At 54.3% G+C, this 19,076-nt stretch overlaps 1 protein-coding gene across 6 annotated transcripts in view; it reads right to left on the reverse strand.

Moving 5' to 3' along the window:
• The window catches only part of TTC7B (tetratricopeptide repeat domain 7B), a 277,951-nt gene that overhangs the window by 25,710 nt on the left and 233,165 nt on the right, over window positions 1-19,076 (reverse strand). For 3 of the 6 annotated variants that reach the window (XM_061429699.1, XM_061429698.1, XM_061429700.1), the window contains exons 19-20: window positions 17,515-17,565; window positions 8,493-8,633 (exon numbers count right to left, since the gene is read on the reverse strand). In XM_061429699.1, the coding sequence (XP_061285683.1) occupies window positions 8,493-8,633; window positions 17,515-17,565 (192 nt within the window). The remainder of the gene's footprint in view (window positions 1-8,492; window positions 8,634-17,514; window positions 17,566-19,076) is intronic. The other 3 variants (XM_061429701.1, XM_061429703.1, XM_061429702.1) reach the window with 1 other exon arrangement.

Genomic DNA, 19,076 nt, shown 5'->3' on the forward strand with positions numbered 1-19,076 from the left:
ACTCCTGCTCCCTGGGGCTCCAGCTGCCCACGGGCACTTCTCTGAGACCCGCAGGAGGGCCGCTCCTGGTGCGGATGCCCTTCAGTTGGGCCGCTGGCAGGGGCAGAGGAAGGAAAAGGCGCATGGGGACCAGCTTCCCACGGATCCTGCGGCTCCCTGACCCCGCAAACCACTCCCTCACCCCAAGCCCTGGTTCTCCAGGGAGAGGAGCCTGGTGCCTGGGAAACAAGCTGGGCAAGCTGGTGCTGGCCTCCTGGGCAGCGCGGGCTCCCCTGCCTTCGTGAATCGGCTCTTTCATGTGGAAATCGCATGAGGGCTAACAGGACAGAGGTCCTGCGAACCCACAAGATTCCTGCCCCCGGCAGAGTCAGCAGGCCTGTGGAGGCAGCTACCCGTATCGGCTCCCATGGGAATGCCCTTCATTGCTTCTGCTTTGGGGGGCTCGGGAAGGGGAAGGAGGCAGGGGCTCTGCTTTCATGGGTGCAGCCCGGCCCTGAGCCCCTCTGGGACCCCACGCTGGGCCTGCCGTCCGCGAGGAGCGCAGCCCACGTCCTGCCCTCGTGGAGGCCCCGTCGGGGTCCTGCTGCACGTTTGACATTTGTTTCCGGGTTTGCAGACGGCTGTGTCCACTGTCAAGGGCGACCCCTTAGTGTCGGCGACGGCGAGACCAGGGCGCCGTGTCCCCCGTGTGTGTGACACACCTTGTCCCCGGCCCTCGGCTGACCCTGACTCGCCGCCCGAGGAGGCGGCGGCAGCCGGCACGGAAGCCCCTAACCTCCGTCCTTGACCCCTGCTGTTCCCGCTTGGCCCCTCAGGGGTCTCCTGTGAGGCCTGTGCCCCAGCCCCTACCAGGGCGGCTCCATCCCTGATGCTCCACGGACACGTGTATCTGTGTCACCATCTCCCAGATGCCAAGCCCAACACAGGCTCCTGTCTCCTCCTCATCCACCTCTCAGCACCTCCTAGCTCCTCCATCCACGGAAAACTCACTGCTGATTCACAGAGCAGAGAGGGCAGGGGCAGGGGACTGAGACATGCAGACTATTAGGGAAGAAAGAACCTACAAGGATGTACTGCACAGCACGGGGCACGGGGACACTTGACGGTATTACGGAGTATATTATGATACAAGGATGCACTGCACAGCACGGGGCACGGGGACACTTGATGGTATCACGGAGTATATTATGATATACACTTAATACATATGCATACTGTAAGATATAACTAATATAACATGTACTATTATATACAGGTATAGTGAGTGCATGCACACATTATATGCCTAATGTATACACGTGTACAGTGTGTGCACACTCAGTCGTGTCTGACTCTTTGAGACCCCCTGGACCGTAGCCGCCAGGCTCCTCTGTCCACGGGATTTTTCAGGCAACAATGCGGGAGTGGGTTGCCCTGCCCTCCTCCAGGGAACCTTCCTGACCAGGGATCAAACCAGGTCTCGTCACTCTTGCGTTGCAGGCGGGTCCTTCACCACTAGACTACCTGGGAAGCCCAATATAGTATTCAGCATACATTATTCATCACATTGTATTTTATACATGCAGTATAGCCTTTAATGGAGAAGGCGGTGGCACCCCACTCCAGTACTCTTGCCTGGAAAATCCCATGGATGGAGGGCCTGGCGGGCTGTAGTCCATGGGGTCGATAAGAGTCGGACACGACTGAGCACTTCACTTTCACTTTTCACTTTCATGCATTGGAGAAGGAAATGGCAACCCACTCCAGTGTTCTTGCCTGGAGAATCCCAGGGACGGTGGACCCTCGTGGGCTGCCGTCTGTGGGGTCACACAGAGTCAGACATGACTGAAGTGACTTAGCAGTAGCAGCAGCATAACCTTTAAAAATACATAAAAAATGCAAGGCTGACTTAGAAACCGTTATCTTAGAAGCTCCTGAGTGATCACCGCCTGCTGAGCACGCTTGTGCGTTACCGTGACTGTCACGACGGTGTGACTTTGCAGGGAGAGCAGCAGGCCTGGGGAAGCAGGTCCCGGCAGATGGCGGCGGGGCCGGGGTCTCCCTGGGTCTAGCCTGGGACCCAAGCCCCTGGGGTCCACACAGGCCCCTCTGCAGCCCCCTGGCTACAGGGACAGCACCCCCTCGCTTTCCCCCACCTTGCTGACCACTCCCTTGCCACTGATTTGGCTTTCCTCTCCTCCCCCATTTTTTGGGGGTGCTACACTGGATCCCAGGTGTGGGGTGAGGGCTCTCCAGTCGCAGGCCACAAGCTCTCAGGTGCGGCCTGTGGGGTCCAGTTCCCTGACCAGGGATGGAACCGGGGCCCCTGCATCGGGAGCGTGGAGTCTTAGAACTGGACCCCCAGGGACGTCCCTTCAGGTCTGGGTCCTGGCTGTCCCTTCCTCCACCAGCGTTCCGGCCCAGGCCGTCTCCTCACATTCCCTGGCTTTAAAACGCCGCTCACGACTTCCTGTTTCCTGCCCAAACCTCAAGCGAGGGTTGAATGTCCACCTGTTCCCCCACCCGGGCCGCCAGTGGTGGGAAGCAGAGTCACCACCACGCGCGGAGTCCTTCACGCGCGCGTCTCACCCAGCAGCTCCCCGTGTGTGTCCATCAGCTTCACCCGGAAGACGCGGCTCGGCGCCCCTCCCCGCCCCGGAGCCCCCGCCGTCCCACCCGCGCGGCCCCCGCCCGCCCTCCGCGGGCCTGGTCTGACCACGCGCCCTCTGGTCCTCTCACGTCCCGGCGGCCACCTCCCTTCTCGTTCTCCCCAGCCCGCCCCGCCGCCCCAGGGCCCTCGGCACGGGGAGCCCAGCGCGGCTGAAGCGCAAACTCCACGAAGGGAGACACGCGCGTCCGCCGAGCGCCCCCTCCAGAGCCTGGCGCTCAGACCCTCCGGCGGCTCCGGCGGGGCTCCCGGCTGGGGGCCGCCCGGGGCGGGGCCGGGGCTCTGGGGCCACGCTGGGTCTGGATTCTGGTTTCTCCCCGTGTTAGCCATGTAACCCTAGGGGGTGACGGGAGACCTCTGTCTTGCTGTTTCATGTATGAAACGGGGTGACTGAAGGTAAGTATACCTCGTTCGGCTGGGCTTCGCCAGCGGCTCATCGGTAAAGAATCCCCTGGCAATACAGGAGACGCAGGAGCCGTGGGTTCAGTTCCTGAGTCGGGAAGATCCCCTAGAGGAGGAAATGGCAACCCGCTCCAGTACTCTTGCCTGGAGAATCCCATGGACAGAGGGGACTGGTGGGTTACAGTCCATGCGATTCCAAGAGTTGGAGACGACTGAGCAACTCAACACACACACACATTTTATATGGCTACTGCATGGAGCAAACAAGTGAAGACGAAGGAAGTCCTGAGATAAGATCAGACACATGCGCGGTGCTTGGCAAACGTCAGCCACCTGCAGGCTGCAGACGGGGAATCCACCCCCCCCCCCCCCACCTCCGACCCCGGGCAGGGCCAGCGGGGCTGACCCACGGAGACTGGCATGAGGGCAGCCTGACCCCTGGGCACTGCGGCTCCCTCCGGCAGGCACGTCCTGTGCAGGGACCCTAACACCACCTGTCTGCAAGCTGTCTCCATCTTGGCCTGGTGCCCAGGCCACAGGCTCACCCTGCAACCCCGCCAAAGCACCTCTGGGCGGCCGGGAGGAAGCAGGCAGGGGGCAGGGCAGAAGGCACAGACCAGCCGGGGCCAAGGAGATTGTGAGAGGGTCACAGCTTCACCTTCCCAGCAGAAATCCAAAACCTGATCTTGCACATCTAAGAATAGCCGCTGGTTTCGACGGTGAGAGCTGCCAAAACGAAAGCTGTAATTATTAGTAAGTGACAAGCAGAAAGGACCCACCTACCGCAAAGTCATTTCAGCTGCCGTCCCCAAAGAGGGTACTGAAGGGCGGGCACCAAGAAGCTGCTTGGTCTGAGAAAGACCCTGGTTGAGCCCTGGGCTGTGAAAGTATGGATTTCCAATGGCCAGTGGCCACGTGCGTGTGCTTCTAGAGAAACAGATCTGTGACTCCCAGAGAGATACGTCTTGAGGTGCAACTAGCCTCACATGCTTTAGTTCAGCCCTCCTGACTCCTGTCTCAGTGAGACCACAGAGGGGCTGGCTTCTCTCTGGCCTGGGTTTCCCTTCTGTACCACAGAGGAAAGTAGCCTTCTGATCTTCTCTATAAGATGGTGTATATGTTACAAATAGCACTGGAAGATACTTGGAACTTTTAGGAAAAGAGGCCGTAAAAATGGGCAGTTGCTTTTGAAACATCGTGTGATGCCCAGATGCTATAAAGAAAAGATTGATAAATGGAAAAAAAAATTGGCAAAAAAATCACAACAACAAAACCGTAAAACACAAACTAAATGAGAGAAAAGACAGCGCGTATGACACAAGGCAAATTTCTCTGGCGTGTAGCCAACGCCACAAACCAAAAAGAAACACTCAGTACCTAAGAAGGTAATGGCAGGACCCACGAGCAGACAATGGAGCCCCGCTGTCCCCTGTCAGACTGGCAACGGTCTGGAAGTCTGACAACTCGTCGTGCCCTGAAGATGTGAGGAAGCGCCTTGTGCATCTTGCTGTGTGGTCACTGAGTTGTATCCAACCCCAGGGACTGCAGCCCACCAGGCTCCTCTGTCCATGGAATTTTCTAGGCAAGAACACTGGAGTGGGCTGCCATTTCCTTCTCCAGAGGATCTCTCTGACCCACGGACTGAACCCGGGTCTTCTGCATTGCAGGTGGATTCTTTACCACTGAGCCATCAGGGAAGTCCTAATACCTTATTGACTGGAATGCAAACTGGCACAGTTGCGGAAGGCAATGTGACAAACTTTACCAAGATTAAAGAGTAACTTTTGATCAATTCCACTTTTAGGAATTACCCTTACCCAAAAGGACTGATGCTGAAGCTGAAACTTCAATACTTTAGCCACCTGATGTGAAGAACTGACTTATTGGAAAAGACCCTGATGCTGGGAAAGACTGAGGGCAGGAGGAGAAGGGGATGACAGAGGGTGAGAGGGTTGGAGGGCATCACCGACTCCATGGACATGGGTTTGGGTGAACTCTGGGAGCTGGTGATGGACAGGAGGCCTGGCGTGCTGCGGTTCACAGGGTCACAGAGTCGGACACGACTGAGCGACTGAACTGAAGTCACACAGAACAGTGTTCAGAAGGCTATTACTGATGCCTGTCTGTAACAGCGAAATACTAGAAATAATCTAAACGTGAGTCAGCGGATCACTGGTTAAAAGATGGTCAGTTCACACAGTGGATTCGGTCTCTGACGTGACAGGTAGCGGCCTCCACGAGCGTCACCCGTCTGGCAGGTGTGCAGCCACTCACATGGCGGCCGTGGAGGGGGGTGACCGGTGCTCAGTGTGGGGAACGCCTCCACTCCGTGTCTTTTGTGCCCTTTAAACGGTGTACCATGAGCTTGGATTATTTTTTCAAACATAATTTAAATGAAATTGTCACAAAGGTTCAAACCAAGCAGCCGAACACGGACAACCCACGGGGGTCAGCCGCCGGGGGTCCCAGGAGGAGCCGGGGGCTCTGGGTCAGAAGTGCTGGGGCAGGGGGTCACCCTGGGCACGGCCTCCCCACCCGGGGGCCCTCAGGGGCTGAGTGCCCCTGCTCTCCTGGGCTGGGCTCCCTGCAGGGCTGGCAGCTGGCCCCTCAGAGCAGCAGAGGCTCAGGGCTCCTGGTCACAACCTCTCTGCCTTTCAGACACACACCCTGCGGCCCGGGACCTGCTTGTACGACAGGCTGGACGTCTGGGTCACCTCAGAGTGGCCTCACCTGCCGCTCTCAAACCGGGCGCCTCCTCCATTGGGCGCCGCCTCACCAGCTCCCGCTACACTCAGACCACAGAAAAATGACCAGGAGAGAAGAGACCCACAGGCCACAGAAACACCAGCCTGGGGTTCCGGGCCTTGATCTAGCTTGTTCTCAAACCTGCGCCGTTTGCAGAAGCTGGTGGTATTGCTGGAGCTGAGGATGGACACAGATGCTCCCTAGTTTCCGTACGTTCTCAAAAATGTGGGTCACTTGCATTTTGCCGCCCAGAGCAGTCAAGCCCAAACCACACATGGTAGAATCCTACATTTCAGTGGAAGCTTGTTTTATGAATTCTTTCTGAATTTACCTCTTCAAAGACTAGGTTGAATATATGACACAATTCTAATCTTGACTCAAACAAAGCCAGTGCTTTCAAAGAGTCAATATGGCACCAATCCTATAAGATTCTAATTTATGCCACTATTCATACTATATATGCGTGATTTATATTCTGCTCAGAGCTTATACGGCAGGTACGACATTTGCTTTCCAGAATTCAATTCCACCAACTCCTATAATGTTAAAAGCCACACCTATTAATAGCAATGAGAGCTTTATTCTCTCTTATAGGCTATGGCAATGAGAAATGGATGTCACGTGATTAATAAAACTTCTAGGACAACTCCAAATGGAATCTTAGCTGCCAAGTTCGTCAATGCTCTCAGAAGCAGATATGCAGTTTCTTCCCAAGAGTCACGGCAGGTCATGCCAAGAGGAGCACAGTGTGGTCTTACCACACAACGGGCAGGCGAAGGCGTCCTGGACTCACGGACCCTCATCCAGGTCATCAGCATTTCTGAGACACAGGCAAGAACGGCAGGGCCTGAGGGGTTCGGGGAGCTGGCTCCAGCCTGGAAGGGTCCCCATCAGCCCTCTGGCTTTTCAGACTTTGGCCTTCCAAAAACTCAACTTCAGGGACTTCCCTGGCAGGCCAGTGGTTAAGACTCCATGCTCCCAGTGCAGGGGGCTCAGGTTGGATCCCTGGTCAGGGAACTGGACCCCACGTGCCACAGCTGAGAGTCTGCACAAAGCCACTGAAGGTCCTGCCTACCGCCACTGACACCGCGCAGCCAAGTAAATGCCCATTAAAGACAACAGCAGTAACTCGACTTCGTGCCCGTTTTAAAGGACAACGCTGCCCCTCCACTAGCCCTGCAGGTTCAGGCAGCCTCACCTGACCTGGACACTAACAGGAACCCCTTCTCTTTCTGTTTTTCGCCATCAGTGCTCATGAGGGTGATGGAAGAGGATGGCCATTACATCCTAGACAGGGGACCGGGCTCTTCTGCAAGCAAGCCGCAAAGGAGGCATCAGCCCGTCTAAGTCGCCTAGGCCGAACGCTGGCAAGCGTCTGCGCAGGGAGAACAATGAGCAAGGCCGTGAGTCAGCCCTCGTCTGTGCTTCTGCTCAGAAGAATATAATTTGTTAATTTACGGGCATTGTTACGGCTCACAGAAGGCGCTGCCTGAGCTTGGCTCTGGAACATAACCAAGCCAGGTATATAAACCCAACTGTGTCTTCTTACACAAAGGTCGCAAACAAGACTGCGCATCGTGCAATTAGCCCTGGCACAAGCAGACTAAACAGATGGGCGCTGGTGGGTAAGAAGCACTTTCCCCAGCCAGATGTGGGCTTTCACCAGGCACCCGGGGAGCGGAGCCTGGGAAGCCCTGTGAGATCAAGGGCTAAAACACGAGAAAGTGATCATTCACACGGAACTACACACATGCCAGCAACTCAGCTGCCATCGCCGGCTCCCTACGGGGGACTCTCACGCGAACATGCCCGTGTGCTGGATTTACTGGGGGGGGACTTCCTAGCTATGCAGAAGCAGCCATGTGAAACTGGGGGGGTCACACCTGCTTTCTGGGCTAGTGTCCCGCCCCGCAGCCATGGGCACCTGCCTTACTCTCTGAGGGTCCCCAGGAGTGCTGTCAGAGAGGGGAGCCTGGACACAGGGTGCCGCCCCTTCCCCGCCTAGACGGAGATGACTTGTCACCCGAACCCCGACCCCTCTCCCAGGGTCTCTGGGATATCACTGCTAGAGTGCGCGGGGCACTGAGCTCATCACCCCAGGAGAGGGTGCGGTGAACCCCACGGTGCGGAGGAGGAAACCGAGGCTCATCACCCCAGGAGAGGGTGCAGTGAACCCCGCGGTGCGGAGGAGGAAACTGAGGCTCATCTCCCCAGGAGAGGGTGCGGTGAACCCCGCGGTGCGGAGGAGGAAACCGAGGCTCATCACCCCAGGAGAGGGTGTGGTGAACCCCGCGGTGCGGAGGAGGAAACCGAGGCTCATCACCCCAGGAGAGGGTGCAGTGAACCCCGCGGTGCAGAGGAGGAAACCGAGGCTCATCACCCTAGGAGAGGGTGCGGTGAACCCCACGGTTTGGAGGAGGAAACCGAGGCTCATCACCCCAGGAGAGGGTGCGGTGAACCCCACGGTTTAGAGGAGGAAACCGAGGCTCATCACCCTAGGAGAGGGTGCGGTGAACCCCACGGTTCGGAGGAGGAAACTGAGGCTCAGAGCTGAAGCAGGACCACTGGACCTCTGGGTACCCTGCAGAGGCTGTCTGGGGGGCAGTGGCCCTGCTCTCGCATGAACACTGCCGCCCCGGGCACACGCCCCGCCTTGGGCGCAGCGGCAGGCCGGGTGGGGCAGGGGACAGAGCGGTACCTGCATGCAGCCAGATCTGCGCCAGCGTCATCCAGGGGTGCAGGGGGCCCTGCTTGGGGGCACTGCTCTGCAAGGACGAGGCCACTTCCGACAGCGCCTGCTCCACTCTGGAGGCCGCGACTGATGTGGCGTGGATGGAGCCTGCGGGGTTGGGGTGGGGGTTCGAGAAGACCACATCAGAGGTGAAAGGACAGACTGAAGCAGCCAACCCCAAACGCCCCACAGCCCCCACACAGACACGAGACCAAGACGCACGCACGTCCCTCCCCGGGGGTGTCTGGGTTTCGAAGGTCACACCCCATGCGACCCCTGGGGCCTGGCATCCTAGATCCTGTCCTTGGCTTCAGCTGCCCTCTGAGTCACCACAGAGCTTAGACTGCAGAGCGACTCTCCAGGAGCCTCGAGTGGGCTGAGAAGGGGGACGCCGGGCAGAGACACGCTGCTGAACCCGGCATGCTTGAAGGGCGACCAAGGCAGGTGCCAGAGCACCCTCCCGGGGGCCTGGACCTGGAGACTCCCTGGGGGGCAGGGGAGGGACCACCCTGGGCTGCTGCGAAGGATTCCGCGTGGAGGGTTTTGGTCTCAAGACACACCCAGCAACCGCCCACTTCGTTCCCTGGCCTTTGAAGGATCTGGGGCCATAGTCTGGGATGTGACTTAAAAACTACAGAAGCACGCACTTTTGCCCGCTATGTAAGCAGATGTCTACACCGAGGCTAACCCCAGCCCCCTGGAGGTCAGGTCAGAGCAGAGGCGGCGCCCGCCTTACTCTTCTGTGAAAGCTGCTCTTCTGAGGCTGGGACAGGTTCACTAGCCAGGGGGATCTGGCCAAAGGGCTGCTACTCAGACATCAAATGAGTCAAACCACACGTTCCTCCCATGCTGACCTGGGGAGCTCCTGCCAGACAGGGGCCACCTTCTGAAACAGGGGTCTCTCCCCACCTCTTTCCCACATCCCCTCTTGGAGGAATGGTTTCAGAACTGAGAACAGGAGTCTCAGTTATTTCAGATTGAAAACTGGTGATATTTATATTCGCTGGCAACATTCTTAATTTCTAATTCATCCTCAAGTGAAATACAGAGATAAACATTCCAGCCCTGTCGGTGGTAACTATCAACTTATTATGAGGTTGAAAACGGTGATTATAGAGAGATACACGCTGACTACTCAAATAAACCGAGTTGGGTCTACTCTGGGTAAGAGGAGACTGTGAGCATAAAAATAATTTCTGCTGGGGCTTTCAAACGTACCATAATTTACTCATTTTTAAGAGTATTTGCAGTGATAAACTGGCCATCCATATTGTGTTTTGACAGTCCCAACATGAAGGAAATGTGGATTTTTCTCAATATACTCAAATCCTTCCATGGGAGGGGGTTGGTGGAAGGGAAACGGGGGAGGGGGCTGGGGACCAGCCTGAGAATCCAGCTTCTGCGGACAATCCCCAGACAGCACCCACGGGGACACGTAAGAGGGCGGTTCTGGAGAAGGACCAGGGAGGCCTCCAGAGTCAGCGCTGCTGTGCGAGGAGGCCCACGAGCCCAAGTTCAAAGGTGACACAAGAGAGCTGATGGAGCTCAGCTAAGAACTGACCGTGCGGAGACAAAGTGTGTCAGACTACTTAAAAAAAAACCTAAGCAGCAAGATGATGAAACTGCTGTTGGTTTTGGGGGTCTTGTTCTGTTTTCAACCTCTTTATGGAAAATCAGCATTTTAAAAATTGATAACAAGGATGGACATAGCTTCTCTGAGATTTTTAATAGCAATGATTAGTTATATAAATGAAACTGCTGTTGCTACATCCTGACCCTATTACCAAGCTGGCTTACCTTCTTACTGACTACCTCCAACAGGGGTTCTCAACCTTGGCTTCACATTAGAATCACTTAAGGATTAAAAAAAATGACCATGATGTCATAGCTACAGCATCACTGATGCTAGGGGTGGGGCCAGCCATCTATTCGTTAATAACGCAGGTAACACCAACGTACAGCTAAGACTGAGGCCTTGACCTGGATTGACAGGAAGAGGGTGTTATTAGATGACAGTGGGTCAAGAAAAGCCTGAGGGCTTCGTCTACACAGCTCAGCCAGCTTGAGCGGTCCTGCCTCCCTGCAGCCCAGCGATCTGGGGAAAGGGGACCAGGAAGCTCTTGTTCTTTAGGACAGAGGTTCTCAGAGCCCTTTTATCTCAGAATCCCTTTGGACTCTGTGAAGTCATTTTCTTTAATTAGTTAATTTGGCTGCAGCAGGTCTCAGCCAAGGCATATGGGATCTAGTTCCCTGACTGGGGATCAAAACTGGGCCCTCTGTATCAGGAGTGTGGTGTCTTAGCCACTGGATCACTAGGGAAGTCCCTCTGCAAAGTTATTGCAAGGCCCCTCAAGAGATCTTGTTTACATGGGTTAGGGACTGAAATAAAAAATGAAATCAAAACTGAGAAATGCTTAAAATGTTTCATTTTTTAAAAAGAAAAATAATAAACCACTGCTCTAGAAAAATTCTACACATTTTCTACTAGATTCTCAGACTCCTTGGCTACAAGGATTTGTGACTTTTAGACAAAGGGCTAATTTTGCTTTTCAGATGATCTGTTTGGTTCACAAACCAACTTCTCAGAAACAACGTCAAAGTTCCTTCTCTTTGTGATATCTATACACAACTGGGGCTGCCCTGGTGGTTCAGGCGGTGAAGCGTCTGCCTGAATGAGCCGGGTGTCATCCCTGGGTCAGGAAGAAGATCCCCTGGAGAAGGAAATGACAACTCCCTCCAGTACTCTTGCCTGGAGAATCCCATGGACGGAGGAGCCTGGCGGGCTACAGTCCATGGGGTTGCAAAGAGTCGAACACGACTGAGTGACTTCACTCACTCACATACACAACTAAATTCATTTATTCTTCACATACTCATGTTTCACTGTGAAGAAGGTCTGGCAGATGATGATGCCGGCAGTGGTGATTATCAGTTTTAGTGAACTAGTTTTGATTATCATTTTTGATTATCAGTTTTAGAGGCCTGTTCCAGGCACTCTGGTTTGCATTTTATGTATATTGCTTCATTTAATCTTTAAACAATTCTCTGAGGCAGGTAACACTGTTACCTGCATTGTTTAGACGACAAAATTGAGATTTAGTGAGTAAGTTACCCAAATGCATATAGCCAGCAGGCGACTCAGACACTAGTCTAACTGCAAATCGAGCGTCTAAATGCAGCTCCGATACCACCCCCTCCAGGAAGGCTGCCGTGGGCCTTTGGATCCTGCCCCCTACCACCCTGAGGCAGCACGTTAGACCTCGGGACCTCAGTGCCCACATCCTGCTGTGGTCATGGTGACCCCTGCACAGACCACACTGTTTTACGTTAACGTTAACCTAACTGTCTCTCTTATGAGACTGGGTGGTTCTGGAAGACAGGAGTCATGTCCTCCATTTAGGTATTTTGAAAGTGAAGTGAAAGTCACTCAGTCGTGTCCGATTCTTTGCAACCCCATGGACTGTTCAGTCCATGGGATTCTCCAGGCCAGAATACTGGAGTGGGTAGCCTTTCCCTTCTGCAGGGGATCTTCCCAACCCAGGGGTGGAACGCAGGTCTCCCACGTTACGGGCGGATTCTTCACCAGCTGAGCCTCCAGGGAAGCCCGCTAGGTACTTTAGGGGCTAAGAATGCCAGGCCCTGAAATGTGCTTGGTAAATGCTCATGGAATGAATGAATGAGTGAATGAGCACTGCCAACAGACTTGTCACTGTATGACATCTGCAAGAGAGTGGTCCCCTTCGAGGGAACCACGGCTCGGTGCCCTACCCTCCTTCCCTAACCGCCCAGGGGCCAGAACCTTCCCCGGCTCAAAGGGCTCCTCCCACCACTGGCACTAAGGCTGACCGCGGTGCACATGAATTAACACTGCTCTTACCTGGGGCTCCCCAGCGCCAGTGTAACTAACCCCCTTACAAAGGGAGGGTGACTGAGGTTCATCAGAAACAACTGTTTCCTTCCTACATGATCCCTTTTCACACACGTCTCACGAGGCAGACACCCTTCAGGTTCTGAGGGAGGGGTGGGTATTTGAGCGTTCAATATTTATTAACAAGAGCAGGTGATTTACAATAATGACAAAAATACTTAATAGCTAATGTCTATAGGGCTTCCCTTGTGGCTCAGCTGGTAAAGAATCCGCCTGCAATGCAGGAGACCTGGATCCAGTCCCCGGGTTGGGAATATCCCCTGGAGAAGGGAATGGTGACCCAATCCAGTATTCTGGCCTGTAGAATTCTATGGACTCTATAGTCCATGGGGTCGCAAAGAGTTGGATATGACTGAGCGACTTGAACTTTCACTTTCACTCTTCCTAGCAATAGTGCAAATATATCAAACTCTTTCACTGGGTTAGAATTTGGAGGAAGAAAGGGCTAAGCATCACTATGAATTAGAATAGATAAATCTGATTACAAAAAATAATCAAAACAACCTGCGTCTTACTGTTGCATAGACTGAAATGGTAAGTGCCAAGATAGATTTTGATTTACGTAGGTAAACTAGAAACGCTAGTCCTGACCAACCTATTTTTAAAGCAACCCTTTTCTTTCTCATGAAGGCAAATGTATTCTTACAGCGTGCATGGGGGTTAAGAGGATTATCCCTCCAAGGGAAATGGACAAACTGAGGCTTGAGAAAGGAATCAGAGCGGGAACAGAAGGCATATTTCTAATTTGAAATCCAAGACTCTGGAGGAATAAGCTTCCAGATAATCAGGTTTGACAGGTGAGCCAGGGGACGTGTCTGGCCGCTGAGCATCTCCTATTTATCACATTAATTCGAGAAGTGCTTATCCCTGTTGGAACCCTCAGGGCCGAGCAGCCACCAAGTCCCTCAGTCACAGGGTGCAGGGGCTCTGAAAAGCCACTGTGAAACCAACTGAACCGACAGCTGACGTGGGCAGGTGACAGCGGGCCCTGAAACCTGGCCTAGGTTCTGTGTCCATGGGGCAACAATGTCCTGGAGCTGAATTTCGTCCCACCTAGATGCCCAAGAGAAAATGCTGCTTTGGACATCTGATACGTCAGCAAAGCGCTGCTTGAAGAACTATTCTGATCCCCACCTCCAGGGTCTTTATCTGAGTCCCCGCTTAGGACCACCATCTGGGTGGGGTGTGGAAGGGTACTGCTGATAGAGAGCCTGGGCCGAGGGGCCAGGAGCCAGGGCCCCCGACCTCAGGAAGCAGAATGCAGGCTCCGCATCCCCTGGAGGATTCCTACCCCCATTCCTATCATCTCCTGAAGCCCATAGAGAAACTCTGCTAGAAGCAGGACACCGGGTCCAGCCAGCTCACACTGCCTGCTGCTGTCTTTCCAAATCCCCTCCTTGGCTCACTACACCTGTGGTCAGTTTCACACAGGCCTCAGACACGGACCCTAGTTCAATACTTGAAGTTCATCAGGCAAAGGAATCTCAGAGCCCGTAACGCTGTTAAGCAAAAGGCAGTAAACTTCACAGCCAGGCTGTGTTCGGTCACCTGTATTTTCACAAGCAGGGTCACTGACTGCTGGCGTGTTTTTATACTCCAGTGGCCCTCTCGACTCTTCTGGTGGCGGTACCTAAGCCGCTGTGGTTTGAACGATGTCCACCTTCCCTCTCCCCTCCCATCCTCACAGCGTGTAGAGGAGGAACAGGTCTAAGGTGCAACCCTGCCGACTTGGTGAGCATTACAGCCCAGGAACAACTGACAACTGTGCTACTGAAGTGCGAAAAAGAACAACAAAAACCCCTCTGCCGAAGAGCTAAGGACCCATGTCTAAGTGTTCGCGCGGGGTTCAGGCTGCCCTCTGCTTCCAGCCCTGGAGCGCTAGCTCGGAAGCCCCTGCGCGTGAACGCGGGGAGCGCGGGGCGCGTGGCTGCACCGACTCCGGCCTCGCACCTCGTCACCCGCGTCCCATCTGCCCCGCGCAGCCTCGCAGGCACCCGCCCTCCGGCGCTGCTCTGAGAGGAGCCCGTGTGTGCAGGAATTACCCACTGCCCAGAGCTCTCTGCACGTGTTTTCCCTCGGTCCTGAATTGACTCAGTGCTACCTGCTGGCAGAGTTCACTCAGCTTCCGGTTCTTCGAAGCTGTGCCCCTCCCCCAACAATGAAATTAAAAAAAAAAAAAAGGAGCTTCACTTCTCAAAGGCCCCACGCACTGAACGGTGATCTGAACGACTAAGCATTCCGCCAGACAGCTGGGCTTGAAACCTTCCATCTTTAACAGGAGAAGGATGCCTGTTTCTCAAGAGGAGGCTTGAGCGCTGATGAGAGGTGGTCCAGCGACCTCCTCGCACCGGGTCCCTGCGCTCTGAGAGCCTCAGCGGCCCGGGCCTGAGCAGCCGGTGAGGAAGGGGAGGACAGGGCCCCACCTGTCCCTGCAGCGCTCAGTCAGGCGCATGTTCTCTGAATCCTTAAAAAACACGGACCATCTTCGCTCCACGCCCACCCCTCAACCCCGGGTTAGGACAATCCCCATCTCCACTGGGGGTGGTCCTGCCTCTGATTTGGGGGGTGGGCTCCTCACACGGGGCTGTCAAGGGTCTCCCTTCCGCATTCTGGCCCCTGGAGGGCTGCCCGCTCCCCTCGAGTCGGGGAGCTGGGGTGCGCCCCAGCAGAGCGGCCTTGGGGGCCACTGCGGTTCCATCCGCCTCCCGCCCACTGTGAGGCCTGCTTGTGGGCTCTGAGGATCGGTAACTTCGGGGGCTATTCTCGTAGCTACTTTCCTTGTTCCCTGTGCGAAAAGGAGACTAAGATAGCCAAGTACATCTGGACAAAACAGTCCCCCAGTCCCAAGACGAGGTCACGACTCCCAATGACTTTCACAGAGAATCAAGCACAGCTCAGACCTGATGGGACGTGCTTTCCTCCGGAAAGGGGGGGTCTTTTCCGGGGAAAGCGTCGGGAAGGACCCCGGAGGCAGGGGCATGCGCGGCGGCCAGCGTGCTCCGGGGCTGTTGGCGGGGCGCTCAGCAGGCATGCGGGGGGCCGGCCGTCGGAGGGAGCCCGGGAGCCGGCTGCGGGCGGGAGGCAGTACCTTCTGGAGGACTACACGGGGAGGCTCCCCACCTGCCCCAACCCCACCGCTGCACAGTCCTGAGCCCGCCACTCTGCACCGAAGCGCCCACCCCTGGGGAAAGCGGCTTGTGCGGATGCTGCCCGGGGAGGAGGCTCCCGGCTTGGGCCGCGGCCTCACTCCTGGACACACAGGCCGGGCGTCAGCCCGAGGGCTGCATTACTGACCTGTCCATCTCCTGAACTGCCATTCAACCTCGTTTAGGGAGAGACACCCTAGAACCATCTAAGTGAACGTGCGGCAGTGTCCAGTGTTTGTCGCCCAGTCGTGTCCGACCCTTTGTGACCCTGTGGACTGTAGCCTCTGTCGTGGGATTCTCCAAACAGGAACCCTGGGGTGGGTTGACGTGCCCTCCTCCAGGGGATGTTTCTAACCCAGGGATGGAACCTGAGACCCCCACGTTGCAAGTAGATTCTTTACCATCTGAACTCCCAGGGAAGCCCGAACTACTTTTTTAAGAGAATTAATTTTAATGAAAAAAGGGCAAGAACGTTTACACTTCAGTTGCCACCCCTCAAAAGCAGTGGGGCCATCATTAGAGTGACCTTTTCATATATAGATTAAAAAGGGACTTTTTTCTGTTAGGCAGAGGCAGAAGGTAAAGTCAGTCACCACCTCACCGACTTGGTCACTTCCTGATCCTGACGGATGTTTTTAAGTCAGAAAACGCAAGGTCAATAATAAAACGCTCACCACCTCGGCCTTGTCTCGCACCTTGCTTCATTTGAGCGGGGTGTGTTTTCCTTAGTATCATTCTCTTCTCTGGGCTCCTAAAGAGAGCAGCACTTTCACCAGAATCGGTGAAATAAAATGAAGCTGGGAACATGAGCCGGCACATTCTCGGAGAGGAGGATAGGACATCCACCCAGGTCTCCCTCCAGAATGACGACCGCTGGGGTAGGTGCACGGGGACGCCTGGGCTCCTCAGCTCAGGAGTGAGGGCGCTGTGGGGGGCGGCCTGGCGTCTATGTTCCAGGCCAGCTCTCCCTGCCTGGCCGGTCACTGCCCTCTGGGAGCCACAGGGGCTGGTAGAGGCTTAAAATCAGGATCAGCTCCTGGTAAACCACAAAAGCGTGTGTGAACAGCATGCTCAAGTCGCTTCAGCTGTGTCTGACTCTGCGCAACCCCATGGACTGTAGCCTGCCAGGCTCCTCTGTCCAGGCAGGAATACTGGAGTGGTCTGTCATTTCCTTCTCCAGGGGATCTTCCCGACCCAGCGATCGAATTGGTGTCTCTCGTGTCTCCTGCATTGGCAGGCGGCTTCTTTACCACTAGTGCCACCTGGGAAGCCCAGGTGTGTGAACAGAATAACAAGCAAATTTAGATCTCACAGGTGAGGAATCCAAGGCCAGGAAGGTTAAATGGGTTGCGTGGGCCCCTCTGCAGAACTGCCCGCGGAACCCAGGTTCCCCTGGCCTTCCAGAGACTTCGGGCTGTTTTTATCGAAAGGGTTAACACCTCTGTATAAATACGTCAAGCCCCATTTTACCATATGGAAAGGGAATTGCTTTTTCTGTGTAGTAATAAGGGTTGAACCAGAAAGGAATTTTGAGATTCAACTAGCTCCCTCTACCCCAAATCCACAGATGACCCTCACTGGGAAGCCTAGATGTCTCACACTTTAGATCAGTCGCCGAGGGGCTGCTGACACCCCCACCGCACTCGTTCCCTTGGGCATTTTTCCTGCAATGCCTCCTTCTGTAGTCCTTTCCAGACAGTGCTGCCTCCTCCGTATTTAAACCCAAGCTGCATGAGGAAGCGTTAGAATCTCGAGCGAGCTGGGCCCCATGAGGGGTGAGCAAGCGGGTGGCAGCTTAGGGTCCAGGCCATCCGAACACTCCCAGGAATCGACAGCCACAGCACACACTGCGCGGTGGAGGGTAGCGTGATTCTGGAGACCCTCGGAAAAGTTAATAGATCGGTAAACTACTTACTAACTGAAAAAAGGGAGGGAAAACCATGAAAGTATACTTCTGGAGAGTTGCCTTGGAACAACAAATCAAACCAAAAATTAAAACCAAGAAACAAACATTTGAAAAATCAAAATTAAGGCTAAAAAAGCAAATGGAATTCTCATAACCTTCCAACTGTAAGTCCGGTTGTCTGGGATCAGATTTCAATTCAAGAGTGACATATATTTTTCCACTAACAATGGTTTTTTTTTTTTTTTTTTAAAGCAAAGGAAGGCCAACTGGGCATTCCCCTCCGTGTTTAAATGTTCACTCAGCACGTGAAAGCTGACCAATTCATGGACTGTTTTGTTTCCAGGGCAGGAAATTCCAAAGGGAAGGGAAAAATAAACAAGCAATTTCCAGATCTTTCCACACATTAAGCCTCTTCATGATTCCAGCAGTTGTAGGGTTGGGCTAGTGTTCGATCCTGTGAAGTCAAAGGATTGGGGGCAGGGTAGGATTCAGGGAGCTTTAGGTCTAGGCTATCTGTTCTAGGGGAAAGAGCTGCATTCAGATTTACTATAATTTTAATCAATAAATTTCACCTTCGCTAGGCACGTGCACGTGTGGCACGTTTCCTTCTCCAGCCCAACGCTGTGCTTGTGGCTGGGAGGCAAGGTCCTCGGGCGCGGCAGCCTTAGAACACCTGGTGACCGGCCAGGGGCTCCCTCAGGACGGAAGGTGACTCAGAGCTTTGTGAAGAATAAACAGCTGAGGCTGCTTGGCGCACAGCATGTTCAGCAGAAAGCCCAGTGGGTGCGCGCTGCCCTACCCATTTGCTAATTAGTCTGATATCAGGTGTCCCACCAGAAGAGGCTGGACCTCAGTCCTTAGAGGTTTAAAGGGACACAGGGCTGCTTGGGATGCAACGAGGTAAATACTGGTGGGTGTGGAGGTAGGTGGCTTTGTTACGCAAACAAGAAGGGAAGGGGCAGTGGGAGTATCTAACGTCATTCTAGAATAGTTTTTCTTGTTATCGTTCAGCCACTCAGTCGTATCTGACTCTTTGCGACCCCGTGGACTGCAGCCTGCTAGGCTCCTCTGTCCATGGGATTTTCCTGGCGAGAATACTGGAGTGGGTTGCCATTTCCTCCTCCAGGGGATCGTCACCACCCAGGGATTGAACCCACGTTTCTTGCACTGGCAGGCGGATTCTTTACAACTGAGCCTCCTGGCTCAGTAAGATTCCATTTCAAGAACCCCAGCCTCAAGCTGGGCAAAAGTCAATGTAAAAAACCATCTTTCTGGAAAAACCAGAACAGAAAAAAAGCCAAAGTTGGCAACCGCTCCTAGTCATTGTATTAAGGGAAAATGTCTATTTTAAGAAGTAGATTAAAAACAACGTAAGCAGTTTATAAACATTATCTTCATCTTCCATTTTGTAAAAGTGGGACTGTCATTGAGGCTGAGTTCAGAACAGTTACTATGCAGATAAGTAAGGTCAGAGTGTTTCTTGGTTTAAATTATTTATTTTAGATGACAGTCTCCTTTCTGTGTGTGTGTGTGCACACGTGAGTGAGTCTAACGTAGCAGGTCACCATCAG

This window comes from Bos javanicus, chromosome 10 (genome assembly GCF_032452875.1).
Source record: "Bos javanicus breed banteng chromosome 10, ARS-OSU_banteng_1.0, whole genome shotgun sequence".
Taxonomy (NCBI): domain Eukaryota; kingdom Metazoa; phylum Chordata; class Mammalia; order Artiodactyla; family Bovidae; genus Bos; species Bos javanicus.